The sequence below is a fragment of the Oryx dammah genome, unplaced genomic scaffold (genome assembly GCF_014754425.2).
Source record: "Oryx dammah isolate SB20612 unplaced genomic scaffold, SCBI_Odam_1.1 HiC_scaffold_2, whole genome shotgun sequence".
Lineage (NCBI taxonomy): Eukaryota > Metazoa > Chordata > Mammalia > Artiodactyla > Bovidae > Oryx > Oryx dammah.
The window spans coordinates 73,273,509-73,298,858 of record NW_024070186.1 but is presented as its reverse complement, the minus strand read 5'-3'; the positions used below and the strand labels follow the sequence as shown (position 1 = coordinate 73,298,858).

At 36.0% G+C, this 25,350-nt stretch overlaps 1 protein-coding gene across 4 annotated transcripts in view; it reads right to left on the bottom strand.

The window, feature by feature from the left end:
- KLHL24 (kelch like family member 24) overlaps nt 1-24,747 on the bottom strand; it is a 32,715-nt gene extending 7,968 nt beyond the window's left edge. Inside the window, exons 1-6 of one of the 4 annotated variants that reach the window (XM_040251786.1) lie at nt 24,590-24,721; nt 20,159-20,291; nt 18,732-18,773; nt 14,854-15,834; nt 4,122-4,306; nt 2,834-2,952 (exon numbers count right to left, since the gene is read on the bottom strand). In XM_040251786.1, coding sequence (XP_040107720.1) covers nt 2,834-2,952; nt 4,122-4,306; nt 14,854-15,773 — 1,224 coding nt within the window. In that variant the 5' untranslated portion in view covers nt 15,774-15,834; nt 18,732-18,773; nt 20,159-20,291; nt 24,590-24,721. Of the gene's footprint in view, nt 1-2,833; nt 2,953-4,121; nt 4,307-14,853; nt 15,835-18,731; nt 18,774-20,158; nt 20,292-24,006 lie in introns of all 4 variants that reach the window. The other 3 variants (XM_040251767.1, XM_040251793.1, XM_040251775.1) reach the window with 3 other exon arrangements.
- Between the last annotated feature and the right edge of the window lie 603 nt (nt 24,748-25,350).

The window sequence follows — 25,350 nt, the reverse complement described above, 5'->3', positions numbered from 1 at the left end:
AGCCTAGAAAAGTACCTGGCACATAATGAACTCTAGACTGTATATTTCAAAGAGCTTTCATATCCATTTTCTTTTCACAAATATGAGGAAGTAGGAAAAGTGATCAACAGGCCATTTATTAAATCAGCTACATGCAGAATAATCCATTAAGCATCATGAGATATACAAGAAATCTTTAACCTACAGATGCTCTCCAGTTTAACATCTACAATTCTTTTAATGAACAATCATCATCAACTTTTCTCTGCATCTATATCTAACTATTAAGTTCTACAGAGCCTTCTTTCACAGCATCTCTCACATCTGTCCCTTCCTTTTGTTTCCCGCTGCCACTATCCTTCCTCAGGGTCCGTATCATTTCATACCTCTCAATCTCCTCCTGGTCTCCACTCATACTCTCTAAACCATAGATTAATCTTCCTAAAATACCTCATCAGTTCCTTTTACTAGTCTAACAATGAATGCCAAATGGTCAAAGCCAAACTTTATATTTACACACTGTCATTCAAGTATGTCCATAATCTCTTTCTGTACTCTTGCAGATTTCCTTAGCAGCCAATATTACTTCAATTTTGCATTTCTCACATTTAAAATGATCTGTTGGTGGGTCTGTTCTCCCAATGCCATATAGCCCAGAGAGGTTTGGTAACCTATTCAAGGTCATGCAGCTATGGAAGGGGTACAGAAACTGAGGTATATAGTACTTAAGGGCACAGCTTTGAAGTCAGGAGAGGTAGAGTCCACATTGGCTCTGCCACTGCACATAAGACCTTGCTTGGGCACTTTATCTATACTCTCTCAAACCGTGTCTTAATTTCCTCAGTCTAAAAATGTATACAATAATAGTACCTATCACATAATTTTGAGGGTTAAACTTTAATACTACACTACTTGCATAAACTAAAAATATATGCTATGAGCCTCAAGATAAAAGGGTCCTAGATTGAGAAAATCTGAGCTTTTGCCCCTGCTTTATCACTTTCTGTGCAACCCTGAGCAGATGACTCCATATCTCTGGATTCAGTTTCTTCATAAATTGAAAAAGTTACATTAAATATTTTGTAAGATTGCTTCTTTCTCTAAGATACTATATTCCAAACCATCCTAGGTTTCCTTAACAGTAAACATTTATGCTTTAAATAACTTTATAGGTTTGAATTCAGCCTTGAATGTAATTTTTGGGATAACTGTTTTCCATGAATTGAGTACTTGCTGTGGAAGGACAGAAGAAATCCTTTTATTTTTTGAATTAGTGCTTCCAAGTTTTGGGTAACTTCAAGTCAAGTATACTAATATTTATCAAGTAAATTTGTGTTCATCAATCCATAAATGATGTTTGGAACATCAATCATTTTCATACGCTTTTCTATGTTCAGAATAAAGAGTTATAATGTTTTTAGTCCGACTTCAACTCTTTCAACCCCTTAATTATTTTACCTGCCCCTTTTATGCTGTCGTTCTTGATGTATAGCTCCCAAAACTCTATTAACAAACCAGTGGTTTTAGAAAATACTGTTACTATTTTATTTTCATTACACCTACCTTAAGGTCCTCATTATTTCACTAGTTTTGTCAGTGGCAGCAGCACACCAGATCAGTACCCTTAGGAATTAACAGTAGCTTTCAAACTGTACTTTGAGAAGCTCTACAGTACAGAGTTTTAAAGAAGCTTTTGTGGGGAGATAAGAGGGAAGGAATGAGAACTGATAGGTGACTGAGTAGGAAGGGTTCCTGGCATCATCTCTGTTCCAACTAGAGCAGTTCTGCTTTCTCATTGGTGGCTCTAAAATGCTTCCACGAGAGGGCTTAAGAGGTAGCAATCATTTTAGTAGAGGGTAACAGGGGACGAGGGAGCCTGGTGGGCTGCCGTCTGTGGGGTCGCACGGAGTCGGACATGACTGAAGCGACTTAGCAGCAGCAGCAGCAACAGGGGACGAATAATAAAACGTTATGTGTGATATATTCAGTTTCTTGTGATAACCTATAATGGAATATAATCAGCAAACAAAACCCCTAAACCACGAATCACTGTGCTATATACTTGAAATTAACACATACTGTAAATCAACCACACTTCAAAAAAAAATGTGCAAGCCAAGTATGTTGCTTTTACTTAGACTGCTCAGCAATCTGAAGTGGCTTTGGAGGAGCTGATAGAGACGGAGACAGGAAAAGAATTCAAGTGAGCCCTTGTTACACAGTTGTATTTTTATCTGCTTTGTGTAACAGCTTTTTATATTAATTTAACTTGAAAAAACTGGCTGTAGTTGCCACTAGTCTACTAGTGATTCTCAAAGTTCCTAAGGACTTTGAATGGTCCAGAATCAGATTATATGTTTTTTATATTTATTAGCTGCAGCCAGTAGTAACTTTGCTTTAAAATAAGCTGGTGAGTTTATCTTAACACTTATTTGCTTTGTCCCTACTTGTACAAATAATAAAGATAAAATAATATGACTCTAGATAAATATATCTTGGCCTGAATGCCGAAGTCAGTAAAAGGAAAAAAGACTGCTTGGATTAGACACTAGCCTGTTTTTGTACTTGATGTACTTCTTTATTTTCCAATGCTTCTCAGGCATTTAGAAGCCAATGGTGCATTAGAAAAGAAATGTGCTGCACTGCTACGAATTCCAAGTTGGGAGAACAAAATATCCATTCAAAAGTACAGTGTCAAATTGTTTATATCTTCAGTTTATGTACTGAGGTTAGAAATGAAAGGAAATAGAAGCTGAGTCCAAAATACCCTGAGGGTGAGTAAAATGAAGGATTCATCTGTGGTATTTATTCAGGAATGGTACCAGCAATAATAACAAAAAGTGGTTTCTCTTACTTTACCAAGGAGGACAGCCATTTTGTGACGCCATCTGCCTTTATTTAGAGAAGCAACTCTGATCCAAATATTTAACTGTGAGTTATAAATCCAGACATCACGTCCATTGATTCTTCCACCTATAAATGCAAAACATTGCACACACACTAACAAGTATATCACCAAGGGATCTATGCCAAAGGCATAAATAATGAAAACACTGGAATATTCACCCAGTCCAAGAATTTAAGGATTCAGTTCAATAAATAAAACAAAGACCCTTAAAACTTCAAATGGCAATAGATCACAGAGCAGATTTAACCTTGTCTATTGTTATTTTGAGAAATAATCATTACATGCCCCAAATAATAAAATGTAGAATATGAATGTTACTATTCTAATTTTAACATAGAATAGTAGAATTTTACAATTTTACTATTCTACATTTTATTCTATGGTCAAATGTATAAGACTGTTCATTTAAGAGTCAGAGAACAGAAGCACCTGGACAAAAGAATTATTCTGGAAAGATTTTTAAAAATCAGCAATTTTTTAAAAAAGTATACCACTATACAAAATAATGTGTTGTTATATTATTCAATGGATAATAACAGAGTAACCTGCAAAACTGGTAAAATTGTTTAATTAACAAATTTAAAATTATAGACACTGTAGTTACACTTTGCATAAATCTGTCACATTATTGTCTGTTGACTTTAGATGTAACATATCATGTATTATAATGAAAGTTCAAGTTAAGAATTTTAAGAAAAATCTTATTTCATAAACTTTGGGGAGAATTCCAGAAAACATGGGTGGATGAGAGATGCTTAACTCTGAGCACTCTTCACTTTATATACTTTATTGTGTTCCTTAAAGTAAACAAGTTTTAAAAACTGTACATATTCTATATGCGTTTGAGAGCATTTAAACATAATATGGCCTACTGTATAGTGCAGGATATTACAGTCAATATCCTATGATAAATTATGGAAAAGAATATGAAAAATAATATATATGTATAACTGAATCACTTTGTTGTTCAGTAATTAATAATAAGAAATCAATAACATATATTTTAAAAATATGATATGGTTAAAGACATTTTCTGGTGAATCTTTTGTAAATCATTCTAAATTATCTTGTACCTGTTTTTAAGAACAATAAGTCAGTTTCAGTTTTATCTGTTGTATAATATGATCTGATTAAAGTGGGCATCTCTACTTTCAGTCTTTTGAGACACTGTCACGGTTTAAAATGGCCAAGCTGTGATTAAATTAAAAGTAGCTACGTAATAATTCTTTATTACCTGAAACAAGAATGTCATTCCTTAGAGCACAGACTGCATATTCTGATTTGGTAAATTCGGGAAGTTTAGCCAAAGACTTCCACTCTCCTGTTACAGGGTCGTAACACTCAGTGTATGGAAGATTAAATCCTCCAACTCGTTCACAGCCTCCAACGACAACTATCACCTCAGAATAGCCAGTTGACCTAAAATAATTATTATAAGAATGCATAAATAACAACACACACTCAATTGTTTAAATTCCTAAAAGCATACCGTTGTCATAAAAAAAGTGGAACATTATTATAAACTTAAGTTTATTTTCTGAGTATGTGCCAACCAATAGAGGCTATCAATTATTTACTTTGAGAACATTTATACGGGGTTTAATAACATAATCTTTTCACAGAAAACTTCTATGGGTACTTTTTCTATGAGTAGCAGTCCAAAGATTATACCTAATTGAACTGGAACCCTGGTAATATTAAGGATGAGTTTCAAATGGAATCTTAACAGCAGTTCAGATAAGCATAACCACACAAGATAAGACAATGCACTTTTTTAAGTGTAGGAAAATGGTGCTTTTTCATCAGATTGTTAGTTCTAAAAAGACAAATTCACAGTACAATTTAAGTATCCTTTAGAGGAATACATGTATTTGTTCAGATATCATTTTGAAAAATAAATTTTTTTTTACCGCACTACACAGCTTTCAGAATCTTAGTTCCCCGAGCAGGGATAGAATCCACGCCCTTAGCAGTCAAAGTGCAGAGTCCTAACCACTGGACTGCCAAGGATTTCCCTAAAAATATTTTTTTTAAACTTAAAGTAAGGTAATCCAACTCAAAAGGCTAGGTGGTCTCCAAAGATGTTAACAGAGCTTTATTATAAAGAATGCTACAGGAAAAAGGCAAGATGAAAAATTGTACAAAAAGTCTGATCAATACTATGTAATTAATGTGTCTGGATAGATCACAGCAAAGTGCTAATGATGGTTTTCTCCTGATTGTGTGGCTTCCTCCTTTATATCAACACAAATTTTCAAAACAGTAATGAGCATGGGCTACTTTTAGAGTGGAAAAGATAACTTTTAAGTGCCCTAAGGGAATCCTGAGGTTTATGTTAATTACAGGCTTCTTTTACTTTGTAGTTTAAACTTAAGATAGAGACAGGAAAAACTAAAAGCTTAGCCAAGCTTTTTCTTTTTGTTCATAAGGCTCATGGAAATAAAAAGTCTTGTAATTACATTTTATGGCTGCTACAATGTTAAATCTCACAAACAAAAATTTTAACAATCCCTCTTCTCTTACTTAAATGAAGGAAAAAAGATCAGGTTAAAACACTTATTTGTAGTTTTAGTCAGTGTGATGTTTTACAATTTCACTAGGAAAAAAGAGAATTGAGCAGCATTGGTATATCCCTTTGATAGAGCTGCTATATTCTAGCTATACTTACTTGCAGTTATTTCAACTAACAATCATTCACCTAGTCAGTCCATGCCAGGCATACTTTTTCCCATTATAAAATCAGAAATAAATATCATAGAAAAGAATTCTGTCCACAGATGCAATAAAAATTACTTTTAAGAACCCAGAAAATAATATAACCCTAACCTAGTATACAGTAAAATATTATCAGAAGGACTCAAATACTATCAATAATATTTACTATTTTCCAAATAATTCCAAAATGAAAATATTTAAAGTAAATACTAGATAGCACCAGTTACTTAGTTGTATAACTAATGATCAGAAGATATCCTTCTTTCCATATTAGTATTATTTCCTTAAATCCTACTTAAAGTACTTCTAAGACAAACCCATGTGATAGTCCTCAAAGTCTTACCTATTGACTGAGCAAAACAAAAACTGCTAAATACTGTTGCTGGGTTTGAGTCAGTCCTAATAGTTTCAATACAAAATTAATGTAATTTTGATAGAATTTTGTTTTATACTTTCTTTGGATTTCCCAGGTGGCACTAATGGCAAAGAACCCGCCTACCAATGCAGTAAATGTAAGAGACACGGGTTCAATCCCAGGGCTGGGAATATCCCCCAGAGGAGGGCATGTCAATCCACTCCAGTATTCTTGTCTGGAGAATCCCACGGACTGAGCCTGGAGGGCTACAGTCCATAGGGTCGCAAAGAGTCCAACACGACTGAAGAGACTTAGCATGCACATATAGCATTTTCCTTGTTTTATACTTTCCCTTTTCTTGAATTTGCTTGGTTTTCCAAGACTTCTTAGCCTAATAAACATACATTGTCTGTTTTGCACCTTGGGACAAGAAGAGAAAACAGCACAAAAAGCTAATGGCTAAAACATTTAGTCTTACTAAATAAAGGATTATTTCAGTGCCTGTGTTTATTTATCTGAAAGGATCAGCAAACTAGTAGTTTTGCCTAACTGAAGGTCTCATTTGCAACCAAATGGCTTTTAACTTAATTTGAGACAAGTCTGGTGTTCTCATTAGAGACTATTAACTCAATATAATAGCTATTTTTATTTCTTGAGCTTGGAAAAATACTTATCTCAGGCAGGAAGATGATTGCCTTAAAGGAAATGAGTTGCTGTAGCTGACGAGAATAAAAAAGCAGCCAAGATGATAGTATAGGATGAATAAAATTCTAGATACCCATGCAATCTATTTTTAGATACTATGTTACTTTATTAATCTTTTAAAGTGAAAATTCTCATTTTCTGCTGTAACAAACTAACAAATATTCACAGCTTAAGTATTAAGCAGTATTAAGTCTTGAGTATAGAAATTTGGGTATTAAGTCTCACCACTTGTTCCTAGCAAAGTGCGACAAGAAAATTATTTTTTTCCTACAGTGGTAAATATTTTTTCAAAAGTCATCATACTGTTTTATCATAAACTTGAGAAAAGGTTAAATTAAAAGATCACATTCTTTGATTTATGTGAAAGGAAAAGAAATATTCTAAACCATATGAACAAAATGTATAGTAATTGCCAGGTTCAGTTAAGAACCTCAGAAAGATTTGCTGGCCAAAATAACAGACCTTCTTACTGTCAATGCAAACATGCCAGGGACAGATGAACTGCCAAATTAATTTTATCAACAAAAAGGGGTCTAAGGGTGATCCTTGGTAATAAGTAAAATGACTGAATACATTTAGAAAACACAAAAAGAAATGTTTCCATATAGTGGGAAGCTGGAAGGAAGAAGGGAGAAATATTAGTGACACAGTCTATTCCAAGACTCAAAAATACCTGAATACCAAGTCATTGCACCAACATAATGAATTCAAATAGAGATATGAGACTTTAAGCCCTAAAGAGACCAAATGACTCTTTAGTGTGTAGGATACTGTCATAGTGTGTATGACAGTACTAAACTCAGTGTATTAAAGGAGGGGATTGATTAGCCCTATATACAATAAGTAAATGAATGAACAAATGAACGAAAGAGTAAGTAATCACAGAGGCAAACATTTTCTGTGTCCATTCAAGTAACTTGTCTAAAGGAAAGGAGAAGCTTAGCTAAGCTAACTTGAACATTACTGGTTCTTTGGTAAGAATATTTTATGGTGGGTGAGACTTCCTCACACTATACTAGCTGGGAAGAGTCTGGTTCTAAAGGTCTACTAGCTCTCTTTGTCTAGATTCCAAACAACCTTTGAAAACGTTGGCTTCCCAACTGGTAAGTTGCCCACAGTAAGAGAATATGCTGGCTGCACTGACTTAAAATATCTTTTGACAGTTCCATTTGAACCATTCCATTTTTTGGAACAGTTGACAGTTCCATTTCTTATTGCAAATAAATATATATAAACTAAAAGATAAATGAATTAATCAGTCCCTCATGATTAATGTTAAGTCTGTCCCTGATAGTCTGATCTTACTGTATGTATCCAAAAAAACAAAAGTTCCTGAGCCTAGAGGAATCACTGGGTATGGTTCATCAATATAAATGTATATAAATGACCCCATAAAGAGGCTTATGACAGCCATAAACCATACGGCTTTCTAAACTTAATGAGGACAGTTTCAACTTGTGTGGTAAGGCTTTCTACCTGAAACTGGAATAGGCAAAATGGGTTCTATAAGGAAACAGTTGTATCAATTGAAAGATCCAAATATTTACTCTTAAAAACAAGCAATTATTTAAGAATTTATTATCAGAAACTAATTACAGGTATGCTTATATAGTCACAAAGATATTTATCTCACTTACTGGTAAAAAATCAGGAAGAGTTTAAATGTGGGTGAGATGGTTACGGTACTGTAGATTTCATGTCATGAGAATGTTTACCATATATTAAATGATAACAGCAGACTATGATATGAAATAGATTACAACTTTGTAAAAGAAATAATAAATTCTTAGAGAATAAAAGGGAAGAATAAAGCCGAATACTAGTGTTACCTCCTAGGCAGAAACATGGTTATTTTTTGTTGTCTCCAATGAACACAAATTACTCCATCCCTTCCTCTTGCCTCAAGTTAAGAAAGAACAAAGGAGAAAACCCACACCTTACTATTAATAGCCACTATCAACTTGTCTGCTCTCACATATGGGACAAGAATTTCAGCTATCAATTTTCTGCTACATGATCCTACTCCAAGGCCACAGGTAACTCTCCAGAGAAGGCTGTCTGGATCAGAGATTATCTTTCCACATGAGAGGGTGACATTCAGTGTCTCTGGATTGACCTTGTAATATAGAAACCAAATCCCATGAATGGTCCTATTTAACCAGACTAGTGAGAGAGAATAATGAAAATATGCAGAGAAAGGCAGAGGTAAGAGGTAGAGATAGGGCATGGCTAGATTTCTGATGGATTTTCAGTAGCCTGTTCCAGTCTTCTTGTAAATCCTGTTGACCTTCTGCCCTTAAGTTCTACAAGATAACATCTTCTTATACCCTTTTAAAACATCTATCTCCCTTCTATGCTAATGCTGGTTTCAATCACTTCCAGTCAGAATTCTGATACACTAGAGTCCAATGAAGTGGAGAAAAAAACAACCTATAAATGGTTTTCAAACTTGGAAAACCTCAAACTTGCACATGACAGGAATGCAAATCAAGATTATGGGACACATGCTCATTATTAGAGAAACGCAAATCAAAACTACAATGAGGTATCACCTCACACTGGCAGAATGGCTATCCTCAAAACATTTACAAACAAGAAATGCTGGAGAGGGTCTGGAGAGAAGGGAACCCTCCTACACCGTTGGTGGAAATGTACATTTGTACAGCCACTATGGAAAACAATATGGAGGTTCCTTAAAAAACTAAAAATAGAGCTACTATATGATCCTGCAATCCCACTCCTGGGCATATATCCAGAGAAAAACATGATCTGAAAGAATACATACAACCCAATGCTCATTATATAGTAACCAATTATTAGACAAGAGTAGTAGGAAGTATTAGAAGAAATAACAATTAACAATTAACAACATTGTTAATCGACTATATCCCCCAAAAAATAAAGTTTAAAGTTAGAGCAAAAAAAATTATGGATACAAATTTTCACTTTTCCAGAGTAGCAAAAATTTACAAAAACTATTAAAATACTGTATAAGGAAAGGAGTAAAGAAATGGGGATTTTCATATTTTTGGAAAAGTATAAATTGGAAGTCAATTTTTATAATATCTTGGCAAAGTTTTAAAAATATACCTATTTTATGACTGAGTGATTTCACTTCTAGTAATTTATGCTATAATTTATCAGACATATTTATAAGAGTATTCACTGAGCACTGTTTGCAATGAAAAAAAAAATCTAGAAACAACTTAAATGTACATCATTAAAAGAGGTATTAAATAATTTATGGTATCCATAAATGTGATACTATACAACTTAAGAGTGAATTTGAAATTTTCCATAATGAAGAGTTAAAAAAAAAAGGAACAAAGACCTATATGTGCCGATATATAAGAAACTCCAAGATATTTTTAGGAGATAAAAATAAGGTATACTACCATCTGTATAAAAAACAGTAAGGACACATGTACACAGAGACAGACACACACACACTTCTGTATATAAAGAATATTTTTAAAAGAGTGAAAAAACTGGTAACCCTTTGGGGATAAAAGGGTTTTATATATATATACACTGATATATCAAGGGTCAGGTAGAGAGAGACTTTGACATTACACAGTACTTTAATATAAAAATGCATTCAAAATAACAATGAACTAACATGTATAAAAATGGTAGACCATGAATCCAATATAGCAGATATAACTTAAGAGAAACAAACTCAGAACATTGAATTCTAAAATAGTATTTCTTTAAAAAAAAAAACAACCTTGGTCTTCTCGTTGATTTATTCAATAAGAACTTGAACCCTGTCCTCATTATGGCAATAGGTTCCTATTTTCATTATATAGTAACTGCTTATTAGACAAGAGTAGTAGGAAGTATTAGAAGAAACAAGTACTTAATTAACCAATTCCAAACTCAAAATGATGAACTTATTAGATCATAGCTATCTCTATTGTTTAATGGAGTGTTGCAGATTTTTTCTGTAGATATGAACAGTTTATACTTAAACCACTTGATAGCAAGCATTTATGTCTCTCAAACTATATTTCCTATTCTGTAAAAGTATAGTGAAAATTTTAACTGTATTTTGATTATTCATGAAACTAGCAATAATTTTTATTAAGCATTTTTGTGTCCAACACTAGGCTATGCCTTTTTCACACAGTAGTTCTAATCCTCACAACAATCCTACAGGGTAGATTGTATTATGCTTATTTTACAGATGAGGAAGTTGACACATAGAGAAGTTAAAGTGCTTGGCCCAATGTCACAGAATTAACTAGTTATGCAGAGGTAGGTTGTAGTTCAGGTCTCTCTGATTCTGAAGCCAGTACCCTTAACACATCATGAAGCTTGCACTAGGTGTTTACTAAAAACTTATTATACCTTAGTATAGAAATTTAAAGTTGCATAACATATATTAATAAAAACAACCATTCTTAAGCTTTTTACTTCTGTGATAGGTCTCCACTACTTTTTCTTTATGGACACAGGGTTTACAATTGGCAATACTGATTAGCAAAGCTTTTATGGTCTTATGTTCTATGTCCTCTGTCTAGAAAACTGCCATCACACTCTTTTTTTCGTTTAAAAAATTTTTCACACTCTGTTTTTAATACAGTGTATCTTGGGGTTTTCTCTGTCATTTAAGAGACACATGGGTATATACAGGTATCACTGTCCAGTATGGCTTGAGCTCTGGAGAATATCTGGCACACAATAAACACTAAAGAAATATTGGATGCTGTGAGAGTATAACCAACTATACACTGGTGGGTTTGGACTGTCATCGCCCTAATCAAGAGCTAATCTTCATATCACTAATGGTAAAACAACCAGTTATGCTGTCTTTCTCCTAATGTATGTGATACATACATTAACTAGAATGAATTCTAGCAAAAAAGTATTAACTATTCACCATCGAGCTGAAGCTAACTTTCAGTTTCCAGGAAACAGCTAAATGCAGCTAAGTGATATCACAAGGAAGTGACCAGACTAATACACATCGTGGAGTACTTTTCTGGACAACTTGCCCATAAACAAGTAAGATTCATGAAAAAGAATGAGCGCTTTGGAATAAGAGACTTCATGGAAATAAACAGATGCAACGATCCTGTACTAGTCCTGGACTGGATTCAAGTTCATTAAAAAACAGCTTGGAAAAGACTGGGGGACCATGAATATGGACTGGATATTAAAATTATAAAAGAATTATTTTTAACTGTGAGATTTATTTTACCTATGTTATTGTTTTAAAGATGCATCTCAAATATATATAAATGTATAACTATACATATTATTTTTTTAAAAAAACATTGGCTGAATGATGGAATAAATGAATGAATGAATGAAAAAGCTTGGGGTAGGGATATAGTTTTCATAGTCAATAGTAAGCATGTTAATCAAAACCATGAGAATAGATGTGATCACCTAGGAACCTATCAAGGCAAGACAATGAGATGTGAACCAAGAGAATATCAACATTTCAAACAATAGACAAAGAACTATCAAACTGAAAAAGAGTACTGAAGAAGAAGACCATGAGGGAAATTGTACTCCTGAAGCTATCAGAAGAGAGTTTCAAGAAGGATTTAAGCAATTAAAAATGTCAGATCCGAAAGAGAGATCAAGGTGAATAAAAACTGACAAGAGGCTAACAAAGAACAAATAGATGACCTGACTGAGGAGTTTCAGTAGAGTGACAAGAAGTCAGAATGAGCTGTAGTTGAAGAAGTGGAGATGTCACTTCTCTTACAGAGAAGTTTGTAGTTTCTCAGAAAGATGAGAACCTTTACAAAGAATACATATTGTTCAGATAAGGAAATTCCTAGTGATTAATACTAACATGTAGTAACAGATAAGTGGAGGACAGAATATAAAGGACAAGTGATAGCAGAGTTGTACAATAAAGCATTCCTTTTTAGAGTTCTCACTTAATTCATAATATAAAATTTATATAAAATAAATATCTGCTATTATACTAGTCTGAAAATTCAATATAACTACAGCTTGATTTTTTTTCTACTAGTCTCCTGGAGAAAAGTGGTATCATAATCTTATATATACAGATGTGTTTCACTGTATGAAATGGATTGGTTCCCTTAAAAATAGGATGTAAAATTGTATTTTTGTAAATTGAATAAGAAAATCAGAAAATTCTCTAATTATAACCTGATTTTAATTACCTTTAGGCTGCACTCTGATTTCATTCTGGTCATATCTTTATAAGTAATTTTAATATAACCATGTTTGACCCCAAACCATTCTGTCTGCCACAGGGGATTCTGTTTTGAAAAATATACGACTCTCCCCTTGGAGAGATACAGGTTGTCCAGAAAAGTTCTGGAACAGCCCCAAAGCTGTTTAGTTTTCCTAATTAATACATTTAAGAACTCTGGTCTTTCACATTCTTAAGCTCAGCTGAAGTCTCTTAACTGTCCTAAAAACAACTTTTAAAAAATCAGTATATTTTATAGAATAAAATTTTAGTTTTTTGTTCTTTGTTAAAAGATTAGGAGTAAAATATTTTATATTTGTTTCTTATAAAACAATTATTTTTAACTAAAGTCAGCTGACTGAAGAAAAAATGCACTCTAAAGCTAATATACAAAGAAATATTACATTAATTTTTGTAATAATAGTTACTCAATGTTGTATCCCATTTGTAAAAAAGTTCAGACTGTCAAGTACTGGAAGTTTTCTTAAAGTGGGTCATACTAACACTACCCTATAGCCATAATTCTTAAAGCACTTCCTATGTACCACCTTCTATGCTGAGTACCTTAAGACTATTGCATTTAATAATTTCAACAGCAAAACCTGTGAAATAAGCACTATTTAGCATAAATCTCATTTTACTTATAGGAAACAGATCAAATCTTGTTATATCCAAACTCGTGTAGATTTTAAAGACAGATCATAATATGCTGAATTATAATTAAAAATGAGATCTCACAACATGCTGAATTTTAATCACATTTCAAAACACTGATAATCAAAATTAATGCTAAAAATATGGTTTAAGAGCTATGCTATAATAGATTTATAGGCAAAGTGAAGATAGGATGGGAAAATAAATACCAGTCTCACAACAATGTGAATATGTTTAGCACTATTAAACAATAAAAAAATGGTTAGGATGGCAAATTTTATGTTATGTATTTTATATCACACACATCAAAAAAGTCAGCTTTATTAGAAAAATATTTAAGATTCTTTACTATGTCTCACAACAGCCAATTTTTGCTTATTCACAGGAAAATGTTTAATACTATTTCTTCCATTCTTAAGGCACAGAGATTATTTTTCTATAGTTTATGAATTAAAATCTACAAGTGTTTTAAATGGGTCTTCCCTGATAGCTCAGTTGGTAAACAATCCTCCCACAATACAGAAGACCCCGGGTTTGATTCCTGGGTTGGGAAGACCCCCTGGAGAAGGGATAGGCGACCCACTCCAGTATTCTCGGGCTTCCCTTGTGGTCCAGCTGTCAAGAATCCTGCTGCAATGCGGGAAACCTGGGTTTGATCCCTGGGTTGGGAAGATCCCCTGGAGGAGGGCATGGCAACTCACTCCTGTATTCTGGCTTGGAGAATTCCATGGGCTGTATAGTACATGGGGTTGCAGAGTTGGACACGATTGAGTGACTTTCACTTTCAAAGAGAGTTTTAAATATAGTAACTGCTGCAATGAGAAAAGATCTGAAACCTTGATTTTACATCTGAGAATCCCCTCAATGTGTATCAACTTACTTGATCTCTATATTTCATGTTGTCTGTTAGGAAAAAGGTTAGTCTGTGAATACACAAATTGTTTTTTATAAGTAGAAGCAGTCTAACAAACTCTAACACAGTCTTTAGTTACTTAACATCCGAAGATCTTTTGGGAAAACGTGGAATAAATTTGCTACCGAATAAAGGTTAAGAAAAATTAACCTTTTTAAGATAGGTTAAGAAGATATAGGCTGAAACATGCTAGCTGCAAAGACCCTTTGCAATACTGTCTCATAGCTCAGAACAATAACGAAAAGTGCTACTGATGAATCTAGTCTTCATTGGGAGAAATTCTAATGAGTTATAATCCAAGACAAATCTCAAATTACATAAATCCACAAGTAGATGATACATATAAATGACTACATGGAGATTACACTCGGGAAGCTTTAAAATATTTTAAAAAAACAAAAACTTTTGCTAATTATATTGTAGTTAATACTCATCAGTCTTACCTGCGCGGCCTAGTCCTTGGAGACATCATTTCATTCCCAAGTATGTGGTACCGTCTTGCTTCATGCAACAACTGATAGCACTCAGGAGAATTCTGGATCAACTGGTCCACCTCAACTGTTTGAACAAAGTAGTTGGGATGCAACAGAGGGAGTCTCACATGAGTCAGGAGCTCATGTAACAGTGGTCTTCTCAGATCAACAGCGCGATAGACCCAACGCATGACGGCTTCAAAAACCATCTCTTCCTTGCCAATAACTAGTTCATCACTACAAATATAATCAATCAGTTCATCTTTGTCAAGTTCAAGAAATTCTTCATGCTGGGACACATCCTCAAAAGTCTGTAATGCAAAATTCTTGCATTTTGTGAAGAGTGTTTTGAGGGAATGGGTATCAGCAAAGCGCTGGATTCCTAAGCAATTACAAGGATCAAGTTGCTCCTCCAAGAACTTGGCACATGCATCACGGAGAACACTAATCTGAAAAAGGCTTGATGTTTCAAAGAGATACTGTACATTCTCTGTAGTGATTTTCACTTTTCCAGTATAAACATACTGTAAAAAACATTCCATAGCTTCAGCTAAAATACCATTGATCTCAACCAACATTTCTCGGCTTTCCCTGTGGTCATTACAGAACATAGCTCTGAAGTAGCTACTGCAGGCTGAGAGAACAGCTCTATGGCAAGGAAATTCTTTTCCTTCCACACAAATGATAACATCTGTGAATAAACGACTATCTCGAAATTCATTAAATATCTGGAGGATGTTTTCAGCATGGGATGATCCTGAAGAGAAGTCAAAAAACTCACGGCCTGTCAGAGATTTAGGGTCCATTTCAAAAACTTTACGCTTCGTTGCTGGTGAATCACGCACCCCGAGATCCTCTCTGTTTAGTCTTCGTCCCAATATTAGTACCATTGTTACATCAGTTGACTATATAATTGTTGAGAAATAACTGTTACAGATTTTCTTTATGTGGCTAAAAGTAAAAAAATTAAAACATTTCAATATGTAAAAAGTTTTAGTACTCCAATTACATAATTTCATTTTGATGTAAACACTACAATAAAATTACATAATCTATTCCATACAGGGTATAGAGCACTATCTCATTTTGATAAAGATAGATAAAAATTTATACAATGAAAACATTAGGGGCAATTTGCAATAGTATTCCTTAAACCCCCTAGTTGAAAGGATACTACATACTTTGTGAATTACTAATATATTACCTTCTGTTACCCTTTCACAAACTGGGTTTCATCTACTGAAGGTAGAGCTATGTCAGAATGCTGTACCACACAGAACTTGACTACATTCAAATCTTAATATAGATACTTATTATTTTAATATAGTGCTGCTACAGAAAAATTCAGCTATATCTATCAATAGCCTTTAAGAACATGTATGCTATTTGACCATTAAGTCCCTTTGTAGCGATCTACTGTAAGGAAATAATCAAGATTATATGGGAAGAGTTACCTACAGATGTTCAATGCTGTATTAATAGAAAATACTTGGATCAGTGCATTAGGCATAGAAAAAAGGAGGTACATATATTTAAATGCTAAGTGAGATATGTTTTGTCTTTATTTCCCCCCAAATTCACACTACAATGATATAGCACTGTATTTTCGTATTTTTAAAAATATATGTTATTTATGCCCCACTCCCTTTCAAGTCTCCCTCAGAAATGCTATGAATAAATAACTGATGGGTTGAGGCACTGGACTACAGCTATCAATTGGCTTAAATTTTTATTTTTAAGGCGGTTCCTTTTACCCTCTTTTCACTTCTCAGTAAGTTGCCATGTGATCCAAAATGTACTTGTAATTGGTTTCTGCCTCCATACATTTTTGTTTTCTCAAAGTTTAAATGAAAATATGTTCAGAATGCAAAACAACGTGCCGCAACTACTAAGAACTTCCCTTTTGGCTAAAAAGGACAAGAAAGAAACATAAATGAAAAGATGCTCTGCTTTCTGTATCCAATAATTTTACTGTATCTTGTATTTGCTATTTGTTATCTTATAGTATGTGTATCTGATAAGTTTGGGGATAGCATATTGGTTGAGTAGTATTAATAAAAGTCTTAAACTTTTATATGAGTTAAAGGTCTTTTTATGTTATTTTCAGCTTAATTCCCATGGTTATTTTCCTTGATAGATGACTGCCAAGAGGTCTTCCACTGCTTTACCAAAAAACACGAACAGCTATAAAATCACTCGTTATTAAAAGCATTCAAAAAAAACAAGACGTAAGAGACTATCTCATAGATCTGGGCTGTTTCCTTTCAAGCAACTTTTTCCTGGCTTTTTGGGCAGCCTCACTTTCTCTAGACTTTCTGAGAACTTTTCCATGAACTAGTCTACAACACCATAAAATATAAACTCTTTGTATGATGACAGACTAAATGATTTGCACAAGAATGTCTTAGGAATATGAGAAACACCCTCTCCCTCTCCCTCTGAGTCCCTCAGAGGGAGAGGGAGAGGGTGTGATGATTTGGGAGAATGGCATTGAAACATGTATAATATCATGTAAGAATCGAAATGCCAGTCTATGTCTGATGCAGGATATGACACGCTTGGGGCTGACGCGCGGGGATGACCCAGAGAGATGTTGTGGGGAGGGGGGTGGGAGGGGGGCTCATGTTTGGGAACGCATATACACCTGTGGTGGATTCATGTCAATTTATGCCAAAACCAATACAGAACTGTAAAGTAAAAATTAAAAATAAATAAATTAATTAAAAAAAAAAAAAAAAGGAATTTGGGATTATCAGATGCAGACTATTAATATTACATATAGAATGAATAAACAATAAGGTCCTATTGTATAGCACAGGGAACTATATTCAGTATCCTATAAGAAATCATAATGGAAAAATATAAAAAGGAATATATATGTGTAACTGAGTCACTTTGCTATACAGCAGAAACTAACACATCATTATGAATCAACTATACTTCAATACAATAAATTTAAAAAAGAAAAAAAAAAAAAAAGGAATATGAGAAACATTTCAGAGCATCTTTTCGGCTTCCAGGTGTAATTCAGTAGACTTTATTTTCCCATTTTACACAAAGTATTTTAACTAGTAAAGACAAGTTTAATAACATTTCAAAATACAGTATCTAGTATAGGTTTAAGATTTAAAATAAGTGAAGTAATATATAAGCAAACTAAACATAAAATTAGACTGAGTTCTTCTAAAAAATTAGCAGATATCAAAGCATTGTTATTCCCATCACTAAAAAGTACCAAATAAGTAGGCATCTCTGGAAAAAAACAAGAGGAAAATGCTTGTCCCAAAGAAATGTAATGATGGAAAATAATACCTGCGTAATTTAGTGGATGCAAGGGTGACTGGACTCTCAATGACTGACTGCCAAAGTCACGCGATTTGTCTAGAAAAGCTAGTATCCTTTTCTTTCTCTCCCTCATCTTCTTCAGGAGCTTTACTCCTAGAGCTACACTCTCACTTGAAAGGAAGATTTTTAAGATAGATTCTTCTGGTTAAGGGTATTCTAGAATTTACTTCCAACTGTAGAACTCATGAAATGTAGACCTAGTTTCAAATTGTTAGGTAGATTTAAAAACTACATGGTTTTGGCCTATGTTCCAGAAAAATGAATGGAGATAACTTATTTTAGTGTCCCTAGGACTGGAGAAACTGCAGAAGGGAGACTGAGGAGATCTGTAAGGGTCAGAAAGGAGTGTGTCGATAGTTTATTTGGTAACAGAAATGATGTGATGCTGTCTTCCTATATGATCTTGTTCCCTGCTACTCAGGTAGTCCAAGTGACCTCTGGTTAAAGGAAAATGATTTATATTTTCTAATAACAATGCTAAGAGTTTATAAATATTATAATACCTTTTCAGCATTTGCTTGATCAAAGCCCCAGTTTTTCCACACCTAAAATAAATGGAGAACAGCAATATATAAGTCAGATAAAAGTCAGATAGTAATTACTTCATGTATAATTGGCATTGTTTACTAATATTGAAAAAAGGTTTTAATAGATTTCAATTTGTGACTAGAAGTTAACTTCTGCATAAAAAACCAATCCTGAATAACAATTCCTTAAAGCGAATTAAAAATTTTACTCTATACCTAAAATAGTTTCCTTATATATCCAATTCCTTTCTTGACAATTTTATCCTGCAGTAAGGTTTCTTGAATGAAAGATGAGTACACAATGGTGGAGTTGAGATGATGAAACATTCCTATGGTAACTCTGCATTGGATATTTGAAGAAAGTCTGATAATAATGTTTTACTTGTATCTGCAGTCATTAAATAATTCTGAGTTGGTCTATCAGTATTACTCGAGGCAAACAGTTCAGTCATTATATTTTATGTAACTATGAAATCAATAAGAAAATCTCAAGTATTTTGGGAAATTCAGGAAAAAAACATTTCAGTTTTTAATTGTTATCTAGATTATCCATACAGAATCATTATGCTTATCAAATAATTATCTTATATCTTTTAGTATATAAATGTGTATTTCTTCTGTTTCTTTGATCTTATGGACTCTAGTACCTATAGAAATCAACCAATTCAGCACAACTCTGTGTGCGTATATTGAAAAGAAAGAGAGAAATGCTTCTGAGAAGATACTGAAACCCTGAACTGTGCACAGAATACCAACGGTATTTAAATACAAGTACTTCTGGTTTCTGGCCTAGATATTTATAAATAGAACTCATAAATTCTTAACAAGTTTAGGCAAATTCAAATGTTGATCTCAAAAACCAAGATACAAACTACTGATTTCTCCATGTATAAAAAAACACACATCTCTATACCTGGATTAAGCTTTGATTGTGAGGTGAATGTTACCTTGTTTCCTTATTTGCAGAAGTCAGTCTAGCTTGTGTGTACTTTGGTAAAGAATATGTCAACTTGGTCAAAATAGGGGTTTGTTAAGCCTTAGCTAAATAAGTATTTTTTCCCAAGAAGACAATAAAATCCTGAGCCTACTCAAGTCAATTCAAGAAACAATTCTAGAGAGCCTACCCCTCTGTCTGGCACTGGGTTGGTGAATATCAGATTCAGATCCAATTTTAGATGCTGTGGAGTAGGCTAAGATTAGAATCTAACAAGAACTCAAAGATTGATACTAAAATAGATTTAAATTCTCAGTGTTTCTCTTGCAGAAAACAAATTGTTTCTGCTAGAGTGCAAACTGGAATAGATTCTCTCATGCCTGATCTAGTCTAGAATTATACCTTAAAGAGCAGAAGGGCAAGGCAATTCACCTGGGCATTTTCTGGAGGGTTTTTAGGTAATACTTACCAACCTAATAGTTAAGGGCAGGGGACAGAGGAGGTCAGTGCACAAAGTCCAAAGGAGATATATAGTATCAGAACTGATCTTAGAATGTAGTTGTACTGCAATCAAGCTTATTTTTCCTTTAGAATGCGGAACCCTATACAAAGAATGAAGTTACCATCAGCCTTAAAATAGTATGGATTAGTGAGGGGCTTACAAAGACTAATAAATTCCAGATGGCAAAGGAAACCAACAGTTTTGACTAACATGTTCCAACAACCTGTGATAATGAACTGCCACTAGCTACATGCTATGCTCCACACTACTCCCATTTTCTCAAACTGAACTCTAAGTGAAGAATAACACATCAAGACAGTAAAAAGATTAATGAATAAAAGGTTTATCTTTAAAGATATACAGTAGCTCAACAGAAGGAAAGCCAGAAAATGCTGTAACATATAAATTCATTATTTAAAAATAACTAGAAAACCATATTTAACATTGAAATATCTGAAACCAAGCAATTTTTTCACCCCATTTTCTAAAATGCTGATTTATTTGAACCATTCCATTTAACAGCCACTTTAAATTTATACTCTTAAACTTTCAACTTAAAACTTTACTCTTGGAGTAGTGGTTCCTGAAACAAGTTTTACAAATGCAATATTTAAAGTCCAGTCTTCAAGGTGTTATTTTCAACATTTCTATTTTTCTTATGAAACCACCAATAACATATTTACACACCATACTATACCAGAAACCAACAAAAGCTTTACATTTATTTGTCTAGAATGATACCAAGTTATTATCCCTTGTTTACATGAACCTCAAATAGTCAATACATTATTACTTTGATTAATGAGAGAAAGAGAAATAAAAGGTATCCAATGATGAAAAATTTAGGAGTGCTTACACAGTTTGTCAGACTAAACAATTATGGTTCTATAACTGAGAAAAGAATACTGTCTTCTCTCAAATCATAGAACAAAAAAATTTAACTTCTCCATTCACTGTTTTTCTCCCTTGTTTTAAAACTTTTGGCTATTAATATTCCCAAACCACCAACGGAAGAAAAAAAATTGTTGATCATCAGACATCATACCTGGTATAAAGCTATCCTACCAAACCTACTTGTCATGTAAGTTTAAATGTCTTTTGTTTTATCTTGCTAGAAACATGCTTCCTTTAGGTATTTAATGCATTTTTATTTTAAAATCTTAAGACCTATAGATATATAATATAGTTATGTTTTCTTTTAGCAAAAGTGTTTTTGGTTCTATTAGAATTAATTAAATCTGCAGGACACCATCTGGTACTCTGTCACTCAAACAAGTTTGAGATCCAATCTTTTACTACATGGATGCTCTATGTACTAAAGCACTTTTAAGTCAGTGATTTTTATCTACCTTGTGGTAACACAAATGATTTGCAGAAGTATGTTTTAGAAAGCACTGAGTAAAGAGCAAAGCCTAATGACTTTTAGACATCAATTTAGTAGACTTTAAGATGTGCCAAATGCTAAAAAATGGTGGCCCTTAGGTGATAAATTTAGGCAGAGTGACAAACTCTTTACTTAAAAAAAAATCTAGCTTTGCTAGTGTTCTTAACAGGAGAAAGAATAAAGGTTTCAAATTGTCAACAACTGTCAAGTGGCCATATACTTACTCTGTTTCAGTCAAAACAGAAATAGAATCATATAAAATATATATGCTTATATATTTCATATACTTATGAGGATATACTAGGATATTTTATTTATTACATTTTTATACAGTTTATACCGAAATATTTATTGAAAAAGGATGTCCCAAATTCCTAGATAAGAAAAAAGTATATACAAAAGTAACTGTAGTCCCTCATTTAATAAATAGTATTTTTTGTTTTTCACAGGCTTGACCTTTGGGTTTCAAGTAAATGGCAGAAAAAACAAGGAAGCTAAAACAATGTTTTCTGAAAAGGCATTACATAGTTTTAGCAACTTGGACAAAGACCAATAAAGTTTAAATTAAAGCTGATAGTAAGCTCCAACTCAGAGTATTATTTCTTCTTCCTGTTTAGAGACTAAGTCACAGGCTTTGTCTGGATAAGAAGGCTTATGAGTGGTGGTTTTATTTTTTATAAAGGTTAGAGGTTTGCATCTTGTACTTATTTAGAAATGTTAAATGCCTTCAATGCACAAGCGATGAGGCAGTTCAGGATCACAGAGGCTGCTCCTTTCGGTGTAGTCATTCCAACTTGAATTTTAAAAATAAATTAAGAATGTATAATCAACGAGAACTATTCAAATGCAATTCTTTCTTCACCCAAGGAGCTCAATCTACCTTCTACAGAAATATACTTTCTTGGGTGAATTCCTACGGATTTATAGGAAAAAAAAAAAAAAAACTGATAAAACCCTAGTATCTTATTAAATCAGATTAGGAAAACCGCATCTTCAACACACTGTGGCTAAAACAACTGTTTTTGTAGATTTTGTAACTGTCATCATATAAGAGTGAGCTATGATGTTTGTTTCCACAAACAACTCAGCTAAACCCGGATACAGAATTCACTTTCTGGAGGGGGTGGAGGGAGGATATCATCAAGCTATCTTTTTTTCAAATTTTAAACTCTCTATTTTGTATTGGGGTACAGACGATTGACAAAAAGTTGTGGTAGTTTCAGGTGAACAGAGAAAGGACTCAGCCATACAAAGCTATCTTTTTAAAAAAACAATTCTAATTTCACATTTTAGGTGACAGGAGGCAGATTTTTAACCTATTTCCCGTACTTAACAAAAACCAACCTCGCTAGTGGGCCTAAACGGTCTTAGCTGCAAATACTAAGACACGATTTTTTAAAAGCTATTCAAGAGAGCAAATGATTAATCATTAAACTCCACTAAAATTAACTGAGGAAGAGTCAATCTGCCTTAGGGGTTGACTGTGAGGCACTCTAAAACGTTGTGTTAGGGTGCTGTGAAAGTCGTTCAGCCGTGCTGGACTCTTTGAGACCCCATGGACTGTAGCCTGCCAGGCCTCAGGCCTGACCACTGGAGTGGGCAGCCGGTCCCTTCTCCAGGGGATCTTCCCAACCCAAGAATCGAATCCAGGTCTCCCGCGTTGCAGGCGGATTCCTTACGGTCTGAGCCACCAGGGAAGCGCCATTTACACCTAGTTTGCAGAACAGGGAAACACTAATTCGCCTGAAGGCTCTTTCCACCATCTGGGCGGACTAGGGGACCGAGTTAAAGGTTAATTATCCGGTCCTCCGCGGGCCCCAGAACTGCCCAAGCTCAGACAGAAGCCGGGGCGGCCACCCAACGACGGCGGAGCAGCTGGTCCTCGCGCCAGTAGGCTCGGGCGCGGAAGCGCGCGCCGCCGGCGGCTCCGCTGGGGCCTCAGCTGCCGAAGAAGCAAGCGCGCGCTCCCGCGTGTCCTCCAGATCACCTTCAGCGGGGCGGGGAATAACGGCCTGGGCACGTCCACCCAGCGACAAGACACCCGCCAATTAACACACGGAAGCCGCCCCGTCGTCCCGCCCTCAAGCACCCGCAGGGCCCCAATCATCGCGGCCTTAACAGTCTGCCCCGAGAGTCCAGAGCCTGGGGCGGGGCCGTTACGAACTAAATTAAGAAACCCAAGCCTGGAGTGGTGGGAAGGAGGTGAGGTTAGGCGGGGACTCCCGTCAGCGGCTCCCCCACTCCCCCGCCCGCCTCGGCTCCCGCGGGGCTGTCGTTCCAGGGCCCGGATCCCGGCGCGGGCCCCGCGGCAAGCAGTGGTAAACAAAGGCTCTCGGGCCGTGGGGGCGGGGGTAACGGTCAGGTGACAGCGCCGAGCACGTTTCGCAACCGCTTTAATAGGACTTCTCTGGCCCCCAGCCCTGGGACCCACCTTGACCCCGTCAGTCCTCCCAGTCTGGAACAAACTGTCGCCCCCACCAAACGCGAAGTCTTGATTTCAGAATCTGCATTCTCAGCGCTTCCTTCGGTTAAAGAAGAGCAGCGCTCCGTTCGAAGCCCATCCTCAACATGCGAGACCCCTCTCCCCCGGTCCTGTCCTCCAGCTGCCCCTAGTCCCGCAGGCGGCGTAGTGACTGACCCGCACCTGCTACCCCCCGCCCCAGAGGCCATGCCCCTCCCAACCCGCCCCCGGCGGGCGCGCCAGCACCGTCGCGGTTCCGGGGCGGTAATGCCAGCCTTTCAGTGCCCTTCCTTTCAGAGTGTCGTTACGGAACCGGGGCTGACGACCCCCAGGAGATTCCCAGGGGGGCCCCCCCCCCCGCCCCAGACAAGGGCCCTGCAATCCCAGCCGCGATCTCTCCTCAGACCCTCCTTCTCTGGCTTCGAGAGGCCGGCGGCCGTTGGCTTCCCTCCTGCAGACACCCCCGTAGGCATGACCTGGGCCGTCCCTCCGCCCCCGGCTCTGGCCGGTTCCTCGCTTTTCGGTCAGTCCCGGATCTGTCATCCCCGGGTACCTCTCGGCGAAGGCTGGAAGAGGCCAGCAGCAGTGGCCAACAGCGACGGCCCCCGCGGTCCCTTAGCAGCCGGCGGCGCAGCACCCTCTCCAACGCCGGCGTCTCCGGGAGCCACCAGCCCTTCCACAGCTCACAACAAAGGAAACATGTGACCGCCCGGGCCAAAACACTGAGCGTCACGCACCTCCGGCCAATCCGAGGGGGCGCCCCCGTCCCGGGGCACCCTGGGAGTTGTAGTCCCCATTCCGGGGGTGGCCGCTCGGCCGCTAGGATTTCCCACTATAGTTTGGGTGTCTGGTACGAGGCTTAACAAGATCCGATCCAAGGGCTGCTGATTCAGAAACAGTTTTAGGTAGATATAGGTTAGGGAAATACGTCTTAGGAGACTTGTGGGAAACTCAGGTGTTTATTGCCAAGTCCCAAGGCAAAAGCTCATAACCAAGAATTTTCAGAACCCTAAATTTTGAGGGACTAGGCTCAGAGATCTTTTCATTTGACCCTTTGGTATACAATCGGGAAATATGAGGACCTGAGAAGTGAAAGGGACTAGAACCCTGGTAGCTAGACAGCGCAGGAAAACCAGATTTCCCTTTAAATCTGTTACTGGCCCCTGTGTCATCCTGGGAGGTTGTTGTTTAGTCTTTAAGTTATGTTCGCCTCTGTAACCGCATGGACTGCAGCATGCCAGGCTTTGTCCTCCACTACCTCCCCAGAGTTTGCTCAAATTCATGTCCATTGAGTTGGTGATGCTATCAAACCAT